Source organism: Bufo bufo, chromosome 2 (genome assembly GCF_905171765.1).
Source record: "Bufo bufo chromosome 2, aBufBuf1.1, whole genome shotgun sequence".
In the NCBI taxonomy this organism is placed as follows: domain Eukaryota; kingdom Metazoa; phylum Chordata; class Amphibia; order Anura; family Bufonidae; genus Bufo; species Bufo bufo.
Window position 1 is genome coordinate 502,127,010 of NC_053390.1, and position 22,072 is coordinate 502,149,081.

Consider the following 22,072-nt stretch of genomic DNA (forward strand, 5'->3'; position numbering starts at 1 on the left):
AGATAATGAGGATTACTTCTGCGCCCACTGCACTGGGTGTGAGATTGAGAGAGATAGATATCCTGTGGTAAGGCAAAGTTGTGTTGTGGTTTTCATATTGCTGGCCCATCTGAGGAACAAAAAAAACAAAAAAATAATTGCTATCTCCATTTGTTTCCATTGGTTATTTTGAGTATCAGTTGTGGTCAGTTTATGTCAATTTAGTTGGGTTTCAGTTATTTTTGACAGAAGAAAAGGCACTGTCCACTGTAAAGAAAAAAAATGAAATAAAACCAGACAGAATTGGCACAAACATAGCACAACTGATGATAATTTTTTTCTGTGTCTCTGTTCCTCTGATGGAAATCATAATGCTGATGTGATATTTGCCTAACTTATATTTTGGAACATGACATGCCGATGCATTCATCTCTATGGCACTGCCGGAGATAGCTGAGTACAGCGCTCAGCTATCTCCGGCAAGTCCCATAGAGATAAAGGAGTGTGCATGCTCAACCTGCCGCACCGTTAATTTGCGGTTGAAAAAACGCAGCTGTGAACGTAACCTAATGATGCCCCATTTTAGTAAACTGGTAAAATATATTTTCTTCTGTGTAATGAAAGGGAATGAAGTAGTATTTTACATTTCTTCATCCCATGTGTGAATAATGGTAACAGGTCGTGAGGGATCCTTGTTGACATTTAATACCCAGCTGGAGCAAGACAGTACAAGTGTAACTGAGGGAGAGGTAGGTATTGCAATGCAGCTTTCCACAGTCAGTCTTATATAGTCATTATGTGCTACAAATACCTATGCATCATCTATCTTTGTCCCATGAGATATAAATATAGCTTGGTGACCTTGCACTTGTGTGCTTTAACGTCTTGAGACATGTCATACTCCTTTATTTCAGATGTTTCAGATCTTTAGTTATCATATGACAAGAGTAATGAAAAGAGGATTTCCACCGTCATATACTAGTAAATAATAAGGCAGATTGGTCATTAGTTTGATATTTTGTTTGTTCTACCTTCAGATGTACTGGTATTATTTTTGTTTTATTTAGACAGCCAGAGGCAATGCAGCCATATAGATTGTCAGCTTTAAAGAGGTTGTCCAGCATTATTGCTAGTTTTTAACTAGCCACAGGAGCGTGTTGTCCCTCATAAAAAAAACAAAAACATACCTGCTCCCACTGCTCTGTCCCCAGCCTGTAGACCTTAGGACAGGGTTACATATGCTGCTGCAGCCATTGACTGACCTTATCATGGGACACGTCATGGCTGAGGCCAGTCATTAGATGCATTGGCGCCCTGGACCCAGTCTGGACGTTTACAGGCAAGAAAGGAGTGGTGGGGAGTAGTTGAGTGTGTGTGTTTTTTTTTTATTAGATACAACACACTCCTGGGGCTGGTAAAACGAGCATGAGGCTGGAAAACACCTTTAAATAGGCCTCTTTATAAGTTGTCACTTGTTATTGATTAACCTCTTTAGGACACATGACGTACCGGTACGGCATGTTGTCCCGGTACTTAAGGACACATGACGTACCGATACGTCATGTGTATTTCCGATCACCGCCGCCTGGCGGTGATCGGAACAAGGTGCCTGCTCAAATCATTGAGCAGGCACCTTGCCTAAATGCGCGGGGGTTCCTTTTCTTCTGCGCCCTGCCGTGTGCCCGTACAGTGGTTTACGACCACATATGGGGTGTTTCTACAGAATCAGGGCCATAAATATTGAGTTTTGTTTGGCTGTTAACCGTTGCTTTGTAACTGGAAAAAAAAATGGAAAATGGAAAATCTGCCAAAAAAGTGAAATTTGGAAATTGTATCTCTATTTTCCATTAATTCTTGTGGAACACCTAAAGGGTTAACAAAGTTTGTAAAATCAGTTTTGAATACCTTGAGGGGTGTAGTTTCTAGAATGGGGTTATTTTTGGGTGGTTTCTATTATGTAAACCTCACAAAGTGACTTCAGACCTGAACTGGTCCTTGAAAAGTGGATTTTTGAAACTTTCTGAAAAATTTCAAGATTTGCTTCTAAACTTCTAAGCCTTGTAACATCCCCAAAAAATAAAATGTCATTCCCAAAATGATCCTAACATGAAATAGACATATTGGAAATGTAAAGTAATAACTATTTTTGTAGGTATTACTATGTATTATAGAAGTAGAGAAATTGAAACTTGGAAATTTTCTATTTTTACCAAATTTTTGGTAAATTTGGTATTTTTTTTATAAATAAAAAAATTTTTGACTTCATTTTACCAGTGTCATGAAGTACAATATGTGACGAAAAAACATTCTCAGAATGGCCTGGATAAGTCAAAGCGTTTTAAAGTTATCACCACTTAAAGTGACACTGGTCAGATTTGCAAAAAATGGCCTGGTCCTTAAGGGTTTAAATGGGTTTGCAGTGGTAATATACTGATGACCTATCCTCATTATAGCAATGAAAGATGGTAGTCACAGCAGCATATCCAGTGCGTCATTTATTGGAAGCCTTGAATGCACACACAAACAAAGTACGGCGTTTCGGCTACGCAGTAGCCTTTGTCAAGTATACAAAAGGTAAAAACTGGCAATGTTAAATACAGATATGTGACCTCTCCCACCACAAGTTGGAGCCAATCATTAAAAAGCTCAGCCCACTCAATGCATCAGTGCAATTAAAAACAGCCTCTTCAGTAATCAGGCCATCTGAAACATATAATGAAATAAATCTGTACCTGAAACATATAAACATCGTCCAATAACGCTAGACATATTCCCATCCATCTCGGCGTCTGGCCAATCGCAGTGCGCATGTCCATGACGTCATCGCGCTATCGCCGTGACGCGTAGCCGTCAGTCACGTGCATAATGTGTCATCGAGTCACATGATGATCACGTGTTGAGCGCAAGGTCCTTTGCACACATGAAAGTACAACCAACTGGAAGGTCCTATCAACAGACCTAACTGTTCGGCCTGTGTGTGTCAATGGGGACAAAAACATGTCTCACACACAGACAACCACACAGGGGCAAAGCAATATATCCACTTTATCTAGATAGATATTCCATGAGGTCGGACACATATAGAGCATGGCCATTTACAATTTGATGGATATGAAAAAAAAAAAAAAGCTTAAATCCAACGGAACCGGACAAAACAATGTATCAGATACACAACACAGATATATATTGTGAATAGACATGTGAACTTAGTGATCAAAACAAAATGATGTAAATAAACCATAAGCTACCATTAAAAACATTGTCTATACTGAGTCAGACATGAATAGAACACTACCTATCTACATTGTTTACATTAAATTCAATGTTGAGTCCTTGGGGTTGTAGCGATTGTAATGTAAAGATCCATTTCAGCTCTTTTTTCCTCAACATGCGCTCCCTATCACCACCCCTCTTGGGGACGTCAACAGAGTCAATGACCCTAAATCTCAATTGGCTGACAGTGTCCACAGTCAACAAAATGCTTAGCCACCGGTTTGTCCACCATTTTTTTCCTAATGGTGCTTTTGTGTTTCTTAATATGCTCCCTAATTTCCATGGTTGTTTCTCCCACATAGATCAAACTGCAGGGACAAACAATCATATACACTCACCTAAAGAATTATTAGGAACACCTGTTCTATTTCATTCTCATTAATGCAATTATCTAGTCAACCAATCACATGGCAGTTGCTTCAATGCATTTAGGGGTGTGGTCCTGGTTAAGACAATCTCCTGAACTCCAAACTGAATGTCAGAATGGGAAAGAAAGGTGATTTAAGCAATTTTGAGCGTGGCATGGTTGTTGGTGCCAGACGGGCCGGTCTGAGTATTTCACAATCTGCTCAGTTACTGGGATTTTCACGCACAACCATTTCTAGGGTTTACAAAGAATGGTGTGAAAAGGGAAAAACATCCAGTATGCGTCAGTCCTGTGGGCAAAAATGCCTTGTGGATGCTAGAGATCAGAGGAGAATGGGCCGACTGATTCAAGCTGATAGAAGAGCAACGTTGACTGAAATAACCACTCGTTACAACCGAGGTATGCAGCAAAGCATTTGTGAAGCCACAACACGCACAACCTTGAGGCGGATGGGCTACAACAGCAGAAGACCCCACCGGGTACCACTCATCTCCACTACAAATAGGAAAAAGAGGCTACAATTTGCACGAGCTCACCAACATTGGACTGTTGAAGACTGGAAAAATGTTGCCTGGTCTGATGAGTCTCGATTTCTGTTGAGGCATTTCAAATGGTAGAGTCCGAATTTGGCGTAAACAGAATGAGAACATGTATCCATCATGCCTTGTTACCACTGTGCAGGCTGGTGGTGGTGTAGGGGATGTTTTCTGGGCACACTTTAGGCCCCTTAGTGCCAAGTACCTGAGCATTGTACCTGACCATGTCCATCCCTTCATGACCACCATGTACCCATCCTCTGATGGCTACTTCCAGCAGGATAATGCACAATGTCATAAAGCTCGAATCATTTCAAATTGGTTTCTTGAACATGACAATGAGTTCACTGTACTAAAATGGCCCACACAGTCACCAGATCTCAACCCAATAGAGCATCTTTGGGATGTGGTGGAACGGGAGCTTCGTGCCCTGGATGTGCATCCCTCAAATCTCCATCAACTGCAAGATGCTATCCTATCAATATGGGCCAACATTTCTAAAGAATGCTATCAGCACCTTGTTGAATCAATGCCACGTAGAATTAAGGCAGTTCTGAAGGCAAAAGGGGGTCCAACACCGTATTAGTATGGTGTTCCTAATAATTCTTTAGGTGAGTGTAGATTACAAACTTGGACCGAAAGGTCCAAGTTTGTAATCTATCCAAGTTTGCTGATTTATGTGCAACCCAAGATACACAAATGCCTGATTGACCCTCCTGGCAGACCCATTGTGTCTGGCAGGGGATCTATCTTTAGCACCATTGCCATCTTTCTTGATAGACTGCTCCGTGTCCATGCAACCTCAGCGCCCTCCTATGTCAGAGACATTGCGCATTTTTTGACTAGGTTGAGTGAGATCACTCTACCGGCTCATTTTTATTTTGACAGTTTTGATGTTGTGTTGCTGTATACGTCTAATTCACATGATTATGGATTAAATGTCGTCGATGTGGCCCTGGCCGGCAGGGCCGGTTCTAGGTGAAATGGGGCCCTGGGGCGAAAAACAATAAGGGGCCCCCCCCATGATACTTGATGACTTTTACAGAAGAAACTGTATATTTTGGGGCACAGTGTAGCGGTATACTGTATATTGTGGGGCACAGTGTAGGCTATATGTGTATAACATACATAATTCATATGAAAACTTACAGTTACTCGGCTTGGCCCTTGGGGATCTCGGACGCCACTTCCACACTTTGGCCGGGGGCTCGGCGGAGCTGATGTTGCGTTTTATCCTAATGAGAAAGATTTCATAATAAGAATTTGGAGAAGGGGCAGAGGGATAGCAGAGCAGGGAGAGGATGGTGCTGCTACTAGGGGGTCATACCATGGGGGAGTAATAAAGCCCACCATAATGCCCCCCCAGTAGAAATAATTCTCCTTATAATGTGACAGTGCAAAAAATACCCCCTTGTAATGCCCCCAGTTGAGCTAATGTCCCCATAGTGCTCCCATAATGTGCCAGTATAAAATACCCCTATATAGTGACCCCAGTAAATGCCCCCATAGTGCTCCTCTCCCCCCTAGTGCCCCCATAATGTACCAGTATAAAATGCCCGATATATAGTGCGCCAGTAGATGCCCTCAGTGTCCCTCATAATTTGTAAGCATAAAATACCCCTTCTCAGTGCCACCGTAGATGACCCCATAGTAGTCCTCTCCCCCCTTCCCCATAGTACCCCCCACAATGTGTCCCAGTATAAAATGCCCCTATACAGAGCCCCCATATAAAATAACCGTTCTTTGTGGCCTCAGTAGATGCCCCTATAGTGCCACCAATAATGTGCCAGTAAGAAGTGCCCCCATAGATGCCCCCCAATAATGTGCCAGTAAAATGTGCCCTCATAGATGCCCCCCAATCATGTGCCAGTAGCCATAGGCGCCCCCCCTATCATGTGCCAGTAGCCATAGGCGGCCCCCCCTATCATGTGCCAGTAGCCATAGGGCCCCCCTATCATGTGCCAGTAGCCTGAGACCCCCATCAACATGTGCCAGTAGCCATAGGCGGCCCCCCCCTATCATGTGCCAGTAGCCATAGGCGCCCCCCCCCCTATCATATGCCAGTAGCCATAGGCGGCCCCCCCTATCATATGCCAGTAGCCATAGGCGGCCCCCCCTATCATGTGCCAGTAGCCATAGGTGGCCCCCCCCTATCATGTGCCAGTAGCCATAGGTGGCCCCCCCCTAATCATGTGCCAGTAGCCATAGGTGGCCCCCCCATCATGTGCCAGTAGCCATAAGGCCCCCCTATCATGTGCCACTAGCCATAGGGCCCCCCCATCATGTGCCACTAGCCATAGGGCCCCCCTATCATGTGCCACTAGCCATAGGGCTCCCCCTATCATGTGCCACTAGCCATAGGGCCCCCCCTATCATGTGCCAGTAGCCATAAGGCCCCCCCTATCATGTGCCAGTAGCCATAGGGCCCCCCCTATCATGTGCCAGTAGCCATAGGGCCCCCCCTATCATGTGCCAGTAGCCATAGGGCCCCCCTATCATGTGCCAGTAGCCATAGGGCCCCCCTATCATGTGCCACTAGCCATAGGGCCCCCCCTATCATGTGCCACTAGCCATAGGGCCCCCCATCATGTGCCACTAGCCATAGGGCCCCCCTATTATGTGCCACTAGCCATAGGGCCCCCCCTATCATGTGCCGGTAGCCACCAGTATTGTACAGAAAAAAAAAAAAAGAAAAAAACACTTATACTTACCTCCTTGGCAGCGATGCGATGCAGGCCTTTTCCGGCCTGTGTCCCGCGCTGTCTACGACTCAGGGCTCAGGCGGCGCGATGACGTCATCGTGCCGCCTGCCGGCCTCTGATAGGCTGCAGGCACTAGACCGGCAGCCTATCAGAGGAAGGGAAAGGGACACACCTCTCCCTCCCCTGCCGCACAGCCATCTGTATCACTGTCCTGAGGACGGCAATACAGATGACTGGAGATGAGCGCTTCCATAATGGAAGCGCTCATCTCTGTGTGACTGTCCTGCCTAAAGTTAGTTGCGGGCCGGCGCGGGAAGGCCCCTAAGGACTCGGGGGCCCGGGGGCAATTGCCCCCCTTGCCTCTATGGAAGCACCGGCCCTGCTGGCCGGCACGGGACTCACTCCTGATGCCCGCCGGTTTGTCCTCAACCTCCTTCAGTTGGTCCTCAAGAGGAATTATTTCCTCTTTGGCAACACCTTTTACCAACAGTCACACGGTGTGGCCATGGGGTCCAACGTGGTTGCAACAACTTATGCCAATATGTTTATGGCGGTGGTTGAAGACAGACTGGTATATGCATCACCTTTTCATCAGTGGGTCCTGTGTTGGTGGCGCTACATCGACGAGATTTTTATGATTTGGAGTGGTTCTATTGACTCTTTGAATGATTTCCATCTACACCTCAACAATCGGGTACCCGGTCTTCAATTTACTGTGACTTCCTTCTCTGAGGAGTTACAGTTTCTTGACGTCAGGGTTTACATTGAAGAGGGCCAGTTGAAAACAGACTTGTACAAGAAGCCTACCGACAGGAATAACCTCCTGAGATATGACAGCTGTTATCCACGCCGCATGTTAGATTCCTTGCCTTGGAGTCAGATGCTGCGTGTTAGATGAGTAGTATCTGATGATCATGTATTCAGCCATCGGATTAACGAGATGTGTAATAAATTTTCTCAAAGGAGGTATCCTGGGGGGTTATTGCGTAGGTCTAGGGCCAGGGTCTCCTTGGTTGACAGAGTGTCCACATTTCAGTCTTCTTCTACAAGCAGGGACGTATCCCGTTTGTTTCCACTTATGGCAACCACAGTGCTGAGAACACCTATTCTGAGAAAAGAGTGGCATATCCTTCATAGGGGTTTTCCGACTGTACATGAATTTGACAGTCCGCCATTGATGGCATACAAACGCGGCACCAATTTCCGTGACAAGCTGATTAAGACAGACATTGGAGGTGTTATTAAAGGGGGTCAAACTTACCTTAAACCCAGAAAGATGGGGAACTTCCCATGTTTGGGTTGTTTTAACTGTGGGAATAAGTTAAAGGGGAACACCTTTGTACATCCTTACGGTGGCAAGAAATACTACATTGCAGGATATTATACATGTCGGTCCAAGTTTGTAATCTATATGATTGTTTGTCCCTGCAGTTTGATCTATGTGGGAGAAACAACTATGGAAATTAGGGAGCGTATTAACAAACACAAAAGCACCATTAGGAAAAAAATGGTGGACAAAGCGGTGGCTAAGCATTTTGTTGACTGTGGACACTCTGTCAGTCAATTGAGATTTAGGGTCATTGACTCTGTTGACGTCCCCAAGAGGGGTGGTGATAGGGAGCGCATGTTGAGGAAAAAAGTGCTGAAATGGATCTTTACATTACAATCGCTACAACCCCAAGGACTCAACATTGAATTTAATGTAAACAATGTAGATAGGTAGTGTTCTATTCATGTCTGACTCAGTATAGACAATGTTTTTAATGGTAGATTATGGTTTATTTACATCATTTTGTTTTGATCACTAAGTTCACATGTCTATTCACAATATAGATCTGTGTTGTGTATCTGATACATTGTTTTGTCCGGTTCCGTTGGATTTAAGCCTTTTTTTTTCTTTTCATATCCATCAAATTGTAAATGGCCATGCTCTATATGTGTCCGACCTCATGGAATATCTATCTAGATAAAGTGGATATATTGCTTTGCCCCTGTGTGGTTGTCTGTGTGTGAGACATGTTTTTGTCCCCATTGACACACACAGGCCGAACAGTTAGGTCTGTTGATAGGACCTTCCAGTTGGTTGTACTTTCATGTGTGCAAAGGACCTTGCGCTCAACACGTGATCATCATGTGACTCGATGACACATTATGCACGTGACTGACGGCTACGCGTCACGGCGATAGCGCGATGACGTCATGGACATGCGCACTGTGATTGGCCAGACGCCGAGATGGATGGGAATAGGTCTAGCGTTATTGGACGATGTTTATATGTTTCAGGTACAGATTTATTTCATTATATGTTTCAGATGGCCTGATTACTGAAGAGGCTGTTTTTAATTGCACTGATGCATTGAGTGGGCTGAGCTTTTTAATGATTGGCTCCAACTTGTGGTGGGAGAGGTCACATATCTGTATTTAACATTGCCAGTTTTTACCTTTTGTATACTTGACAAAGGCTACTGCGTAGCCGAAACGTCGTACTTTCTTTGTGTGTGCATTCAAGGCTTCCAATAAATGACGCACTGGATATGCTGCTGTGACTACCATCTTTCATTGCTGTTCCTGGACTGCTGTGGATCTGCGGTCCCATGGAGGATGTTGCATTCCGGTTTTGGTCTAAATTGTGCTGCTCTACCACTTTTTATTTGTGCTATCCTCATTATAGGTCATCATTTTCAGTGCAACTCCCTGCACCCCTGCAGAACAGCTGTACTGAAGAAGCCACGGCACTTGTGTGAGTGCTGCATACTCTTCACTGTTTAACTGAACGCCGTTTAGCTTGTAACAGTGGTGCAACTGCTCATCCCATTCAAGTGAACCGGACGATCTGTTGTAATTTTACTGCACCGCCGCTGCAAGCTAGACAGCGCGCAGTTAAACAGTGAAGAGAACGCAGAGCTCAGACCAGTGCCATGGCCTCTTCAAACACTGGACCCTAGCCTATCTGATATTGATGACCTATACCGAGGACAGGTCATCAATATATCAGTGCTGCACAACTCCTTTAAAAGCTATGTACACCTTTAGGGGCATTTTTTATAATTGCATTTTACTGATTTGGGGCTAAAAATCATTTTTTCAGTTGTTCTTTATTAAAAATATTGAGCCGTTCTGTCACAAAGGGTTAACTGTTTTTCAAGCTGTGTGACTGGTACTTTCACTTTGTGCTGGTCATCTAATTAGCCTTATCTCTCATTTACTAAGAGGTCATAAACACTTACTTAAGCTACATTCTTATCAGTGAGATAAGAACTGAGCTATAATGTATCTTTAAGAGGTCAGAGATAAGGAGCTGTCAGCTCAGCTGCCTGACAGAACTGGGTGAAAACAGACAGCAGGCTACTAGAGAATCTCAAGGCTGTACAGAGAAATGGTTTCAAACTTTTTCAATAAAGACCAATTGCTAAAAAAAAATTTGCTCTAAATAAGTACAATGCAATAATGGAAAAAATTGCCTCCAAAAGGTGTACATAGCCTTTAAACATATTGAGAAGATGACAGTTTGTGGTCAAGTTCAAAGTTAGTGACACATGATCTGCTGATGTCAGGACAGATCTCACTTTCCTAAGGCAAGATGTGACAGCAGACACATGACAAACCAGGAAGTAAGATTCAAGCATGGGGGATAAGAGAATACTGCTAATGAGGTCAATAAAAAAAAAAAAGAAAGCTATCCAAGGGGGAATGGGAGTTAAAGTAATGAATGACAATACCCTTTAGAGTGAAAACTAGTTTATGGCACAACCCCTTTAACTGCTACTTTGCATATGTATTAAAGGAGTTGTGCTGAAGGTACTTGGTCCATGAAAATGTCCTCTTTTAAAAATATTTGTCTGATGTAATAAACACTGGCTTATATACCCCTTTTCATGGTTTGGCCTAGAATCCATGTGTCCTGCACAGTGGAGCAAAGAGAGAATTTACTATAACTGCATGTGCAGACTGTTTCTGTCTATAATTTTATTTTTGGTGGATCCTTTTCTTTCTCTTATTTGGAGTATGTCCCAATTCCCACCAGCTGTTATTCTGTTTACATGAATACACAGCCCATTCTATCCTATCCTTACTAATCATCTGAGTTGGTAGGTCACTGCCTCCCACAAGATCAGTCCTAAAATATTCTGCACTGCCCGGATACAGCATGTTCTGTCTTTACTCTTCTCAACACATTAGAGGACACAGAACAGTTTGCAAAAATATGTCCTGACCTAAATCAAGGGTCTTCATCGACAGCATTCAGGGTATGTTCACACTGCATAAAAACAGTGGCGTTTTCCTCATTGAAGTAAATGGGAAGCTGTTATTAGCGTTTTGATTTCGGATTACGCAGCAGAAAACGTCTATTATCAGTGACAGAATCCGCTGCAGATTTTACCTGTGTAAACATACCCTCAGACTATTCTTACATAAGGCAGAAAACTACCGATAGATGTTAGAGCAGTATGTTTTTTTTTGTTTTGTTTTAACTTTTTTGACAACAGGAAGTGCAGCCATATTAGCAAAAGCTGACATGTATGACTCTTGGTGCTGGGTTTTAATTTGAAACGCTGTCATGTACGCTGTGGGATAAAAGCCTCTGCAGGCTTGCGGATCAGGTAAGCTCAGTGACAGTTGGGGACCCTAAGAAGACAGAAGCCGCTTCCTCTATTGGACCCGGCGAGCACATGATCAATAGGTGTCATCTATACCCCTGCTGATCAGGTGCCACAACTACACTGTTCCATCTATTGTGTACTGGTGGGAGCTGCAATTACCAGCTCTGTCCACTACACAATGGACGGAGTTGTGTAGTTGCAGCATCAACATTAGGCACTGGAGCTACAAGGTAACAGCTGATAGTTGGTGGTGCGGGATTTTAGAACCCCGTTGATCTAATATTGATGGCCTATAATGTGGATAGGCCATCAATATCAAAATCCTGGAATACCTGTCTAAAGGGACACTACCATAGTTGCTTACCACATATTAACAGCCTATATGTGAATATTTTGTATAGTTTACAAAAAATGGGTGGATAGTTTTGGGGATATAATTTTTTTAAGTCAATCTATGTATTTTACTTCCTATCCTGGCTCCTAACTTCCTCCTTTGTTCTGACTTTGAATGTTCTTATACACATTAGACTTTTGTCAGCTGAAGTCACCAGAAATGTTGGGTTTGGCCAGCACTCTAATGTGTGTGGGGAGCTCCCGACTCTCCCCTGACAGATTATGTCGGGGCAGAGAAGTACTGGGCAAAATGAATATTTTTGCCCAATCCTTTTGTTATACCTGGAGATAAGCCTCTGCCAGAAGTGTCTGCCAGTGGCTTTCTCCACTCTCCCAATAGAATACACATACACATTCAGCCCAGCCAAATGTGTATGGGGAAGCCAGGAGGCAGTCGGGAGACATAACTGTCTGCTAACGGCTATTGAATGTGTATGGCCAGTAAGACAAACCCTGTAAGACCCCTATAGTGACTCAATTAGAGCATCACACATTAGTCTAAGTGCAATGATTTTCTGTGCACATCTTTTTCTAGGACTATCAAGAGCAAAATAGAGTGTTCTACTGTCATCCTAAATTCTACATCTACTGTTTTACTAGCAATTAACATATGTCTCTTGCAGCAGCAGTAAAATAACAGTGGGATCATCTTTATCTATATAGGAGTTGTATCTCTCTGTGTTGAGCACTACAGGAGGGGCAGTATGTTGTATTTAGTTTTCAATTATAAAGTCTTGCCAAAATCAAAAAAGAAAAACAGCCAAAATTCTTTAAAAATGTTTTCTATCACGTTTAAAAAAAAAACACTGATGGAAGTGTCCATTTAAGGCCTATTCAGACCTGGTCATTAAGGGGTTAAAGACTATGTACACCTTTGTGGGGAATTTTTTTTAAATGATTGCACTGTATTTATTCTAATGGAAAAATGTTTTTTTCAAATTGATTAAAAATATGGAGTCTCTCTGTACAGAGCTAAGATGCTCTATTAGCAGGATCTGGATTTTCTCTCTGCTCCATCAGGCTGATGGCTCCTTATCTCTGCTCTGTGACATTATAGCACTCATTAAAGCTCAATCCTCATCTTACTGATAAGAATGCGGCTTAAATAAGTTTCAATGACCTCTTATAAATTTAGAGATAAGGGTTATTAGATGACAAAGTGAAAGTACCAGTCACACAGCTCGAAAAACAGTTAACCCTTTGTGACAGAATGGCTCAATATTTTTAATAAAGACCAATTTTAAAAAAGATTTTTGCCCCCAAAGGCAAAATTTCCCCCAAAGGTGTACATAGCCTTTAAAGAACAATTGTTTTTTTAAAAAAAATCTTCATGGTATGAAAATACGGTGTGTATGACAACTACCATATAGATGTAGTCTTTTGTATTTTGATTATTATTATATTTACTTTTCTTTCAGCTTTGATGTTGAAAATGGCTTATCAGCAGGCAGAAGCCCCTTGGACCCGCAGGCCAGTCCAGGATCAGGCCTGGTTCTGCAGGGCAACTTTCCCCACAGCCAGAGAAGAGAGTCTTTTCTTTACCGATCTGACAGCGACTATGACCTTTCTCCTAAAGCCATGTCAAGGAACTCGTCTATTGCCAGCGACTTGTGAGTATATACACTGTATAGGAAATGTGATACCAGGAACATGAGCTTGTTTTAACTGTCAATATACAGTAGTATAAAGAGGAATATTTTCCTCTTTAATATGTGCACTTATAATGATGACAAGAGGTCTGCAACCGATGTAAGTGACAAAGATCTCCAGAGTAGTAAAAACGTAACACACAGTAATATCAAGGGTTAGCGGTGCTCAAACTGCTTACTACGTTGTAAGCTGTAGACCAGGAATACAGTAATGTAAGCCACCACTGATGTTAAATGTATCTGTGGATCTCTCTTTTAGGCATGGAGAAGACATGATAGTGACCCCTTTTGCACAGGTGAGTAACTTACTTCTGAACGCACATGGTTGATGGATGTTATTGTACATAGTTTGCGGCCCCCATTCCATGGACATCTTACATGGAGGCACACTAAGGTTTTTTTCTCAAATATAGCATGAGGAAAAAAAAATTGCCATGCCCCAACACAAGTCCTGACTTGTATTGGAAGATAATTCAATCTAAATTACCTTCACTTGTAATGGAAAGCAGGCAGAATAAAAGCACTGCACAGTGTCATATATAAAAAATAATTCATAAAACCGCAGTAGTATAAAATTATAGTTTTATAAAAAACATTAAAAAAATATATAATTACACTTACCGGTAATTGGATTTTCCACAACCCATGACAACACCATAGAGAGAGATGGATCCACCCCCACAATTGGACAGAAACAATTCTCATCAACCATAAGCACCAGGGAGGGAATTAGAGCTGTGCTGTCATGGGTTCTGGAAAATCCAATTACCGGTAAGTGTAATTATAATTTTTTCCTTCACCCATGACACCACCATAGAGAGACCGAATAGGAGAGATATAAAAAACACCCCTCGGGCGAGACCGTGCTTTAAAAGTAATCTAAGCTAAGAATACCCAGATGGAAGCATAGGGAACCCAAAGGATAACAAGAGGTCTGAACAAAAAAAAAGTTGTATCAATAAACATCCCAAAACCTAGGAAATTTTAATACTAGACATTACAGTATACTTAAAACCCAGCATAATCTTAAAATAAATCTCATATGGGTTTCTCATCAAGTGTTTATCAAAATAATCATAACAGATCTAACAAAACATCTTAAAGGGAACCTGTCACCGGGATTTTGTGTATAGAGCTGAGGACATGGGTTGCTAGATTGCCGCTAGCACAACCGCAATACCCAGTCCCCATAGCTCTGTGTGCTTTTATTGTGTAAAAAAAACTATGTGATACATATGCAAATTAACCTGAGATGAGTCCTGTCCCTGACTCATCTCACATAGAGGACTCATCTCAGGTTAATTTGCATATGTATCACATAGTGTTTTTTTTTTACACAATAAAAGCACACAGGGCTATGGGGACTGGGTATTGCGGTTGTGCTAGCGGCAATCTAGCAACCCATGTCCTCAGCTCTATACACAAAATCCCGGTGACAGGTTCCCTTTAAAGAAGTAAAGAATGATCAAACTGAAGATGATTGCTGAACACCGATTCCTTTGGTGCAGAATATATTGCGAGACAGATGCTTTAATCCAAGATCCACTGGAGGCCCTTTGTTACATTTACCAGAAGAACTTCAGATGTCAAAATCTCCAAATTTACTCGCAATCTGGCATTGATGATGGAATCCTACCGTGGCATCCATCCCCTGGAGGAGCTCACGGATCTGCCGCAAGAGGTCCAAAGAGCCTCTTGGACCCTTCAGACCTCCTAGGGTCACCCATCGCCGGAACTACTGCACGAAGTACCGCAGCAGATAACCGCCAACCCTCCAGGGCCTCCCTGGGAAGTTCTAGATCGGCGGCAAGTATTTATAGGGTTTTGCTGGTGCGCCACACCTGCTGTAGGCCATCCAGACTGAATGTTCTAGCCCATCTTCTAACTCCCAACCATGAGCCCTATAGGGCTTTGTTGGTACGCCATAGGTCCTGTAGGCCATCCAAACAATATGGTCCAGCCCATCTTCTCATTCCCCACCATGATTCATTATAGGGCTTTGTTGGAGTGCTATGCTTATTGTAGACCATTAAACTACAAATTGACAACCAGACATAGCCACAGAACTAGTTTAACCTGCATGCATGGCCACCAAGGTAGACCACCACCGAGACATGGCGACACCTCAGGCACAGCTAGTCACATAGACACCCACTCAGAGCCAAGTACAGCCATGCAGACGCGGCCGCAGAAGCCGCCAGCCAGAGACGCTACAGGCGTTCAGCCGACCAGGCAGAGACACTACAGGCGTTCAGCCGACCAGGCAGAGACGCTACAGGCGTTCAGCCGACCAGGCAGAGACGCTACAGGCGTTCAGCCGACCAGGCAGAGACGCTACAGGCGTTCAGCCGACCAGGCAGAGACGCTACAGGCGTTCAGCCGACCAGGCAGAGACGCTAACCAACCAGGCCCTGAAGCCATGAGGCAGCCAACCAGGCCCTGAAGCCATGAGGCAGCCAACCAGGCCCTGAAGTCATGAGGCAGCCAACCAGATTCATACCAACCACATAATACAAATATTCACATGTTCCTTGTTTCACAGCCCTGGAGGCTGCATGCTTCAGGCTCCTCTGTCCAGAGAACAGGAAACCACACTGAGGGAGGAAGTGGGTGTTCCCTTTTTGATTGCTCTGAAGTTTCCTGTCCAATTGTGGGGGCGGATCCATCTCTCTCTATGGTGCTGTCATGGGGAAAGGGAAAATCTTGAATTTCCTGTTATGTTATAATGGTTTTCGTACATCTTAAAGGGGTTATTCCACTATTGAGCCCTTCATGACCAAGCCATGTAAATGAAAGGGAATCTGGTAAACCAGGCATAGTGGGGGAGATTTATCAAAACCGGTGTAAAGGAAAACTGTCTTAGTTGGCTATAGTGATCAATCAGCTCTGAAAAATGGAAGGTGGAATCTGATTGGTTGCTATAGCCAACTAAGCCAGTTTTCCTTTACACCAGTTTTGATAAATCTCCCCCAGTGCCTTGTAGGGCTAGCTTCATTCTGGAGAAAAAGTACTTTTAATCCATGTACAAATGAACAATTAACTGCACCAATAATGGACCTAAGCCACTCTGTGCACCCTTGTCCTTAATGTTTCCTCTGCCAGACGCCCCGCGTCCTCCGAATCTCCTCCTTGCTGGCTGACGTCACAGAGCTGGAGCGCCGAAATCTCGCGATGCGCGAGCTAGCGCATGCGTAGTTCGTTCCCTGTGCTGATGCCAGTACAGGGAATGAACATGATGCTGACACTGCGCATGCGCTAGCTCGCGCATCGTGAGATTTCGGCGCTCCAGCTCTGTGACGTCAGCCAGCAAGGAGGAGATTCGGAGGACGCGGGGCGGTGCTGGGCTCCTTTCCGCTTGACTCATCTCCGGACACAGGACACATATCAGGTTAATTTGCATATGGATCAAAACTGTTTTTTAACACAATAAAAGCGCAGAGAGCTATGGGGGCTGGGTATTGCAGATGAGCTAGCGGCCCTCTAGCAGCCCATGTCCCCAGCTCTATGCACAAAATCCTGGTGACAGGTTCTCTTTAAGCAGCAACTTTTCCAATTTCCAATATTTATGTAATTCTCAAAACTTTTGGCCACGACTGTACATGTGTACAAATTTATGTAATCTATAGGCTGTTACCACTAGATCCCAATTATCAGTAATCTCTGTGGACAGCAGGAAACATAGATAGTCTGTTCTCTGCTAAACTGTGGCCACATAATAAAAAATAAAATAAAGTAAAATCTTAAAAAAATGAAATAAAGTTTCCAAAAATTTTAATAATGTAGATACATAACACAAACAGGTTTTGCATAGGTATCAGGCATTAATACTTTCCTGGCAGGCAGAATGTAACGTTACCCCAAACAGTAATTACTACGGACATCAATCTTTGTTCTACGCCAGCCCTATTTACATTATCGTCTGTTTTTGCAAGGCTATCATCCATACAGAGGCTGTGTCTGAAGCAAAGGGAAGGAGATATATTGAAAGCTAGAACAGGATTTTTTATTTCAGCATTATAGCGCCTGATATGTTACAAAATGCACACATAGCACACTACCTTAAAACAAGGCATGACAAGATGGGGAGAAACAGCATTTCCTGTTTCTGACCATTCCCCCCCCCCCCCCCCCCCCCAAAAAAACTACAAAATTAATTGACATCTACTCCAGTTTTAAAAAATAAAGAAGCACCAATGGGGTCATTTATCAAACTGGTGTAAAGTAGAACTGGCTTAGTTGCCCATAGCAACCATTTAGCGTCCACCTTTCATTTTCCAAAGGAGTCGTCAACAATGAAAGGAGGAATCTGATTGGTTGCTATGGTCAACTAAGCCAGTTTCCATTTACACCAGTTTGATATATCTCCCTTATTCTCTTTATAATCATATATTGTGTGTGAATAAAGCAGTGATATGTAGATTAGCTTTCTGATCAGATCCCAGTGTGGTGAAGCTATAGTACATAGAGTATATGATATGTAGATGCTAGGACACAGATCTGCCCTCAGTATGCTGATGTCTAGCCCTGTCAGTCAAGGGAAGGGGGAGTGTGCAGAGCACAAGGGGTGTTACAAAGTAGTGCTCAAAGGATTCAGCCCCACCTCCTGGTGTTCGAATTTCTCATTTGCATACAAATAAAACGCAGATTTCTCTGCAGCTGTTTAGCATCCAGACAAAAGAAGGGTACAATTTTAATCAGTATGATGAGCCCTACTAGTCAGTATGCCTGGTTTAATAGGGTTGATCCTGGTGACAGAGCCGCCTTAAAGAGCTTTTCCCATATTGTTGTCCTATCCTCAGGATAAGTCATCTGTATCAGATCGGCGGGGTTCTGACTCCTGACATCCCCGCCAATCAGCTGTTTGAAGAGAACGCAGCGCCAATGCTTGCAGTTGTAGTCACTGTGTCCCATTGAAGTGAATGGGACAGAGGAGCTGTAATTGCACTGCACAGCCGCTGCAATGTCAAATGCGAGCAGGTAAACAGTGAGGAGAATGCAGCACTCACAGGGGGGCTATGTTCTCTTCAAACAGCTGATTGCACGAGGTGCCAGAAGTTAGACGCCGGCCGATCTGATATTGATGACCTATCCTGAGGATGGGTCATGAATATGGGAAAAGTGGAAAATCCCTTTAATGACTGGCTTCCACAATATATAAGCAAAACTTCGTGGCACTCTGCCGTCCGTTTGCCGCTGGAAGTCGGGTTCCCACCCCGTCTTGTAAAAAATATAGGAACTCCAGCAATTGAGTAGCAGGAAAAGAGGATACAAGCATTGGGACTGAGCTACTGGGCATGTGTGATCACCAGCATCGGGCACAACAGGTGACTATTCTCAGAGGGAATCAAAAGAACAATAACCATATATAACGGCAATATCTGGACATAGGGACATTTTATTAAATGATTCCAATTGAAAACTATATATAACTATAAATATTTTGCCTTATTTAGAGCTCCTCAGAGTGAAGGCACCGCTTTCGGCTTACTCTTCTGTTAGTTAGTAGTTGTCTTGGTGATACTATATTTTTGGATCTGTTTTAGGTTCTGGCCAGCCTTCGAACTGTGCGGAGCAACTTTGCCATGCTAACTCACCTTCAGGACAGAGTGACTAACAAGTGAGAGATTAATATTTGTTTTTCTTATTTCACATAACTGCTACCACATAGAGAAGATTTAGCTGAACAATACAGTCCACAGTATTTGGATATGACACTACAGGTACTTGTGGAAGTACTTGTGTTGTGATTAAACATTCTTGTAGACTGAATCCAGTTGCATTGAGTAGTAGTAATGTAATATACTACGTTTTGGATAGAATACAAGGAACACACATACCTTATAATATTTTACTTGACCAGCACCTTTCACCTGTCATTTCAGATTTCCTCATAGTTTTTATAAATGAGGCCTGTTTCATAGTTGTTTTTACCTGTTTTATTCCAGGAGATCATCTGGCAATAATCCACCAACAGTGTGTAAACCAAACCTATCTGGTAAGGAGTTAAAGGGGTTTTCCAGAATTATGGGACTTTTTAACTAATACGATGTAAAAAAAAAAGTCATACTCACCTGCTTCCCCTGCTCCATTACAGCACTCTGGCTCCGTTCAGTGATCTACCAGTCCCTGGCCAATTCACTTCTGGCCGGGGATGGATAGGGTCACCAGCGCAGCTGCAGCCAATGACTGCCACAGTGGTGACATGTGCCCAAGCAGCATGTCACTTCTGGGTCACAGTGATTTATACTTGGGAGTATCCATAATGACCACACTGCCACTTTTATCCGCTATATGTACACATACACAGAAGGCTATCAGTCATTAAGCTTTTACAGTTAGGGTACCGTTGTTGAACACAAAACCCGCTGCGGCCATTGATTAGCTGCAGCAAAAGCTACTAAGATTTGTACAATATTGGCCGTTTCCTTTATGCCACTATATAACTTAAGTGACATTTAAAGAACTTCTCCCACAAACTTAAACTTTTTTTTTATTTGCTTATCTGGCTGACTTTTTTCCCTTTCGGTGGGTGGGCAGCAGCTCATCAAGCATCTACATCTTCCATGATGCAACCCCTTCCACTCCTGCATAGAAAATAGTCCCTCATATATAGCTCCAGAGATACACATGGTATGTAATGCCCCTCCAATTTCCTTCTCTGCTGTTTACAGATCTAGCTATATATTTCTATGAATGTAAAAGTAGGGATGGAATGAATCAAAGGTGTCTGAGCGGCTTCACTATAAGATCACCACACAGACACTGAGAGCAGGGAAGCTAAGGAGCATGTAAGTCCTCCTCTGAATGCAGGAGATGGTGGAGCAGAAGATAGACAGCAGGGGGCGCTACCAGAGAGGAAAATGCAGTGTACCTGTATGCATGTTGCAATAACACTTTATTTGAAATGCCCTGCTCATTGTATAGGAATACTTTTCATGGGATAACCTCTATAGTTCATAGCATAGTAAAAGTTGCTATCAGCTTATGTTTCTATTCCTATCTAAGGAGTATTAAGTTGGCAGAAGCAGTGGACTAAACAAGTATTCACTGTGGAGAGTAAAATGATGATATTTCCGATCCCAATGACCTTCACCAGCTCCTCCAGCTTCAGAACAAAGCACAGACGCATCAGTCTGTAAGCGCTGGGCAAAAGTCCCCTGTTTTACCGACTGACAAAGCTTTAAAGGACAGGTGGCACGTGTTCTGGTCTAGGAACAGGGAACGGAAAAATGCAATGCAGGGTCTGTCATATGATGGAAACAAAGACCGCCTAGTGGACTCCACTGACTATAATGGAGTCAATTGGATTTCTGTCCAGAATGGCCTGGCAGGCTGTGCTATTTTGTCCTGCTTTTTAACGGAATATGTAACGAGGGTCCCCTAATAGAGACTGATGCAGAAGTGCAATAATTCATCTCTTGTATGATGTATTGGATGACCCATAAAAGAAACAACAGCAATCACAGTAGAAGGCAATCCAGAAGTCTGGATAACTGAGGGACTGTTAATATGGTTTTAGTGGTAATTTGTACTGATGATCAGTGACCAATCCGGTGATCAGATTTTTTGTTCCAGTTGGCACAGGATGTGCTAAATAATCATTTAGACTATATTGCCTGGTTCCGCCAAGAGAAGTGACCCCATTTTACACAGAGGAAACAATTGACGTCAGGCATTCCTTACAAAATACCAGACGACGTGTATCCAGAGGACTGTTTCACTCCCAAGAGGCCCCACAAACCTTTCACTTCCTGCAAAAATGGAAAAATGTAACTTATTTAACCTATCTATTTCCTGTAGATTAATGATTGGGGTGGCCTTTGATGAAGCTGGATAATCTGCCGCGGTCCTGGAAACTTGCATTACAACAAATAATGCCATGTGTGGGGTTCATTTTAGTGGTACTATCTTTATGACACTTTTCTCAGTCTGAAATGCAGTATCATCTAGGCCTTTCCACACAGTCCAGTTAGTACCAATAACCTTCATTCTTTCATGGAGTTGCTGTTGTAAGGACCCAACCTCTCAGCAGTCTACAGAATACCTCAAACAGAGCATCACCTTTATAGGCTTGGTGGACCTACACTAATGGATTGTTACACTCTATAGACAGTTCTCCAATATTTTGCCAGTATTAGAATCTGTCAGAAGGGTATTTTCAGCGAATGGATGCGACCCAGCTTTTCCGGCCCATACGGTGAACAGACACAAAAGCCACAGTCTGAAAAGAGCCTTATGCTTCAACTGCCAAAATGTTAAATCTCAGCAAAATATATTCTGTTAACCCTTAGGATACCGGGTTTTTTTCATTTTTCTTCCCCATCTTACTTGAGCCATAACTTTTTTATTTTTCCATTCACATAACTGTATGAGGGCTTATTTTTTGCTGGACAAGTTGTACTGTCTAATGCCACCATTAATTATGGCATACAATGTAGTGGGAAGCAGTAAAAAAGTTTCAAATGGGGTGGAATTGGAAAATAAATTCCTCCACCGTTTTAAGGATTTTGTTCGCACAGCGTTCCATTTGCAGCAAAACTGACCCATGCCCTTCATTCTCTGGGTCAGTACG

The 22,072-nt window shown here is 43.2% G+C and overlaps 1 protein-coding gene across 5 annotated transcripts in view; it reads left to right on the plus strand.

Annotated features, from left to right (window-relative positions):
- The window catches only part of PDE4C (phosphodiesterase 4C), a 1,350,958-nt gene that overhangs the window by 1,278,609 nt on the left and 50,277 nt on the right, over positions 1-22,072 (plus strand). For all 5 annotated transcript variants that reach the window (XM_040417808.1, XM_040417812.1, XM_040417809.1 and 2 more), the window contains 4 exons: positions 13,270-13,461; positions 13,760-13,796; positions 19,044-19,117; positions 19,446-19,495. In XM_040417808.1, coding sequence (XP_040273742.1) covers positions 13,270-13,461; positions 13,760-13,796; positions 19,044-19,117; positions 19,446-19,495 — 353 coding nt within the window. The remainder of the gene's footprint in view (positions 1-13,269; positions 13,462-13,759; positions 13,797-19,043; positions 19,118-19,445; positions 19,496-22,072) is intronic.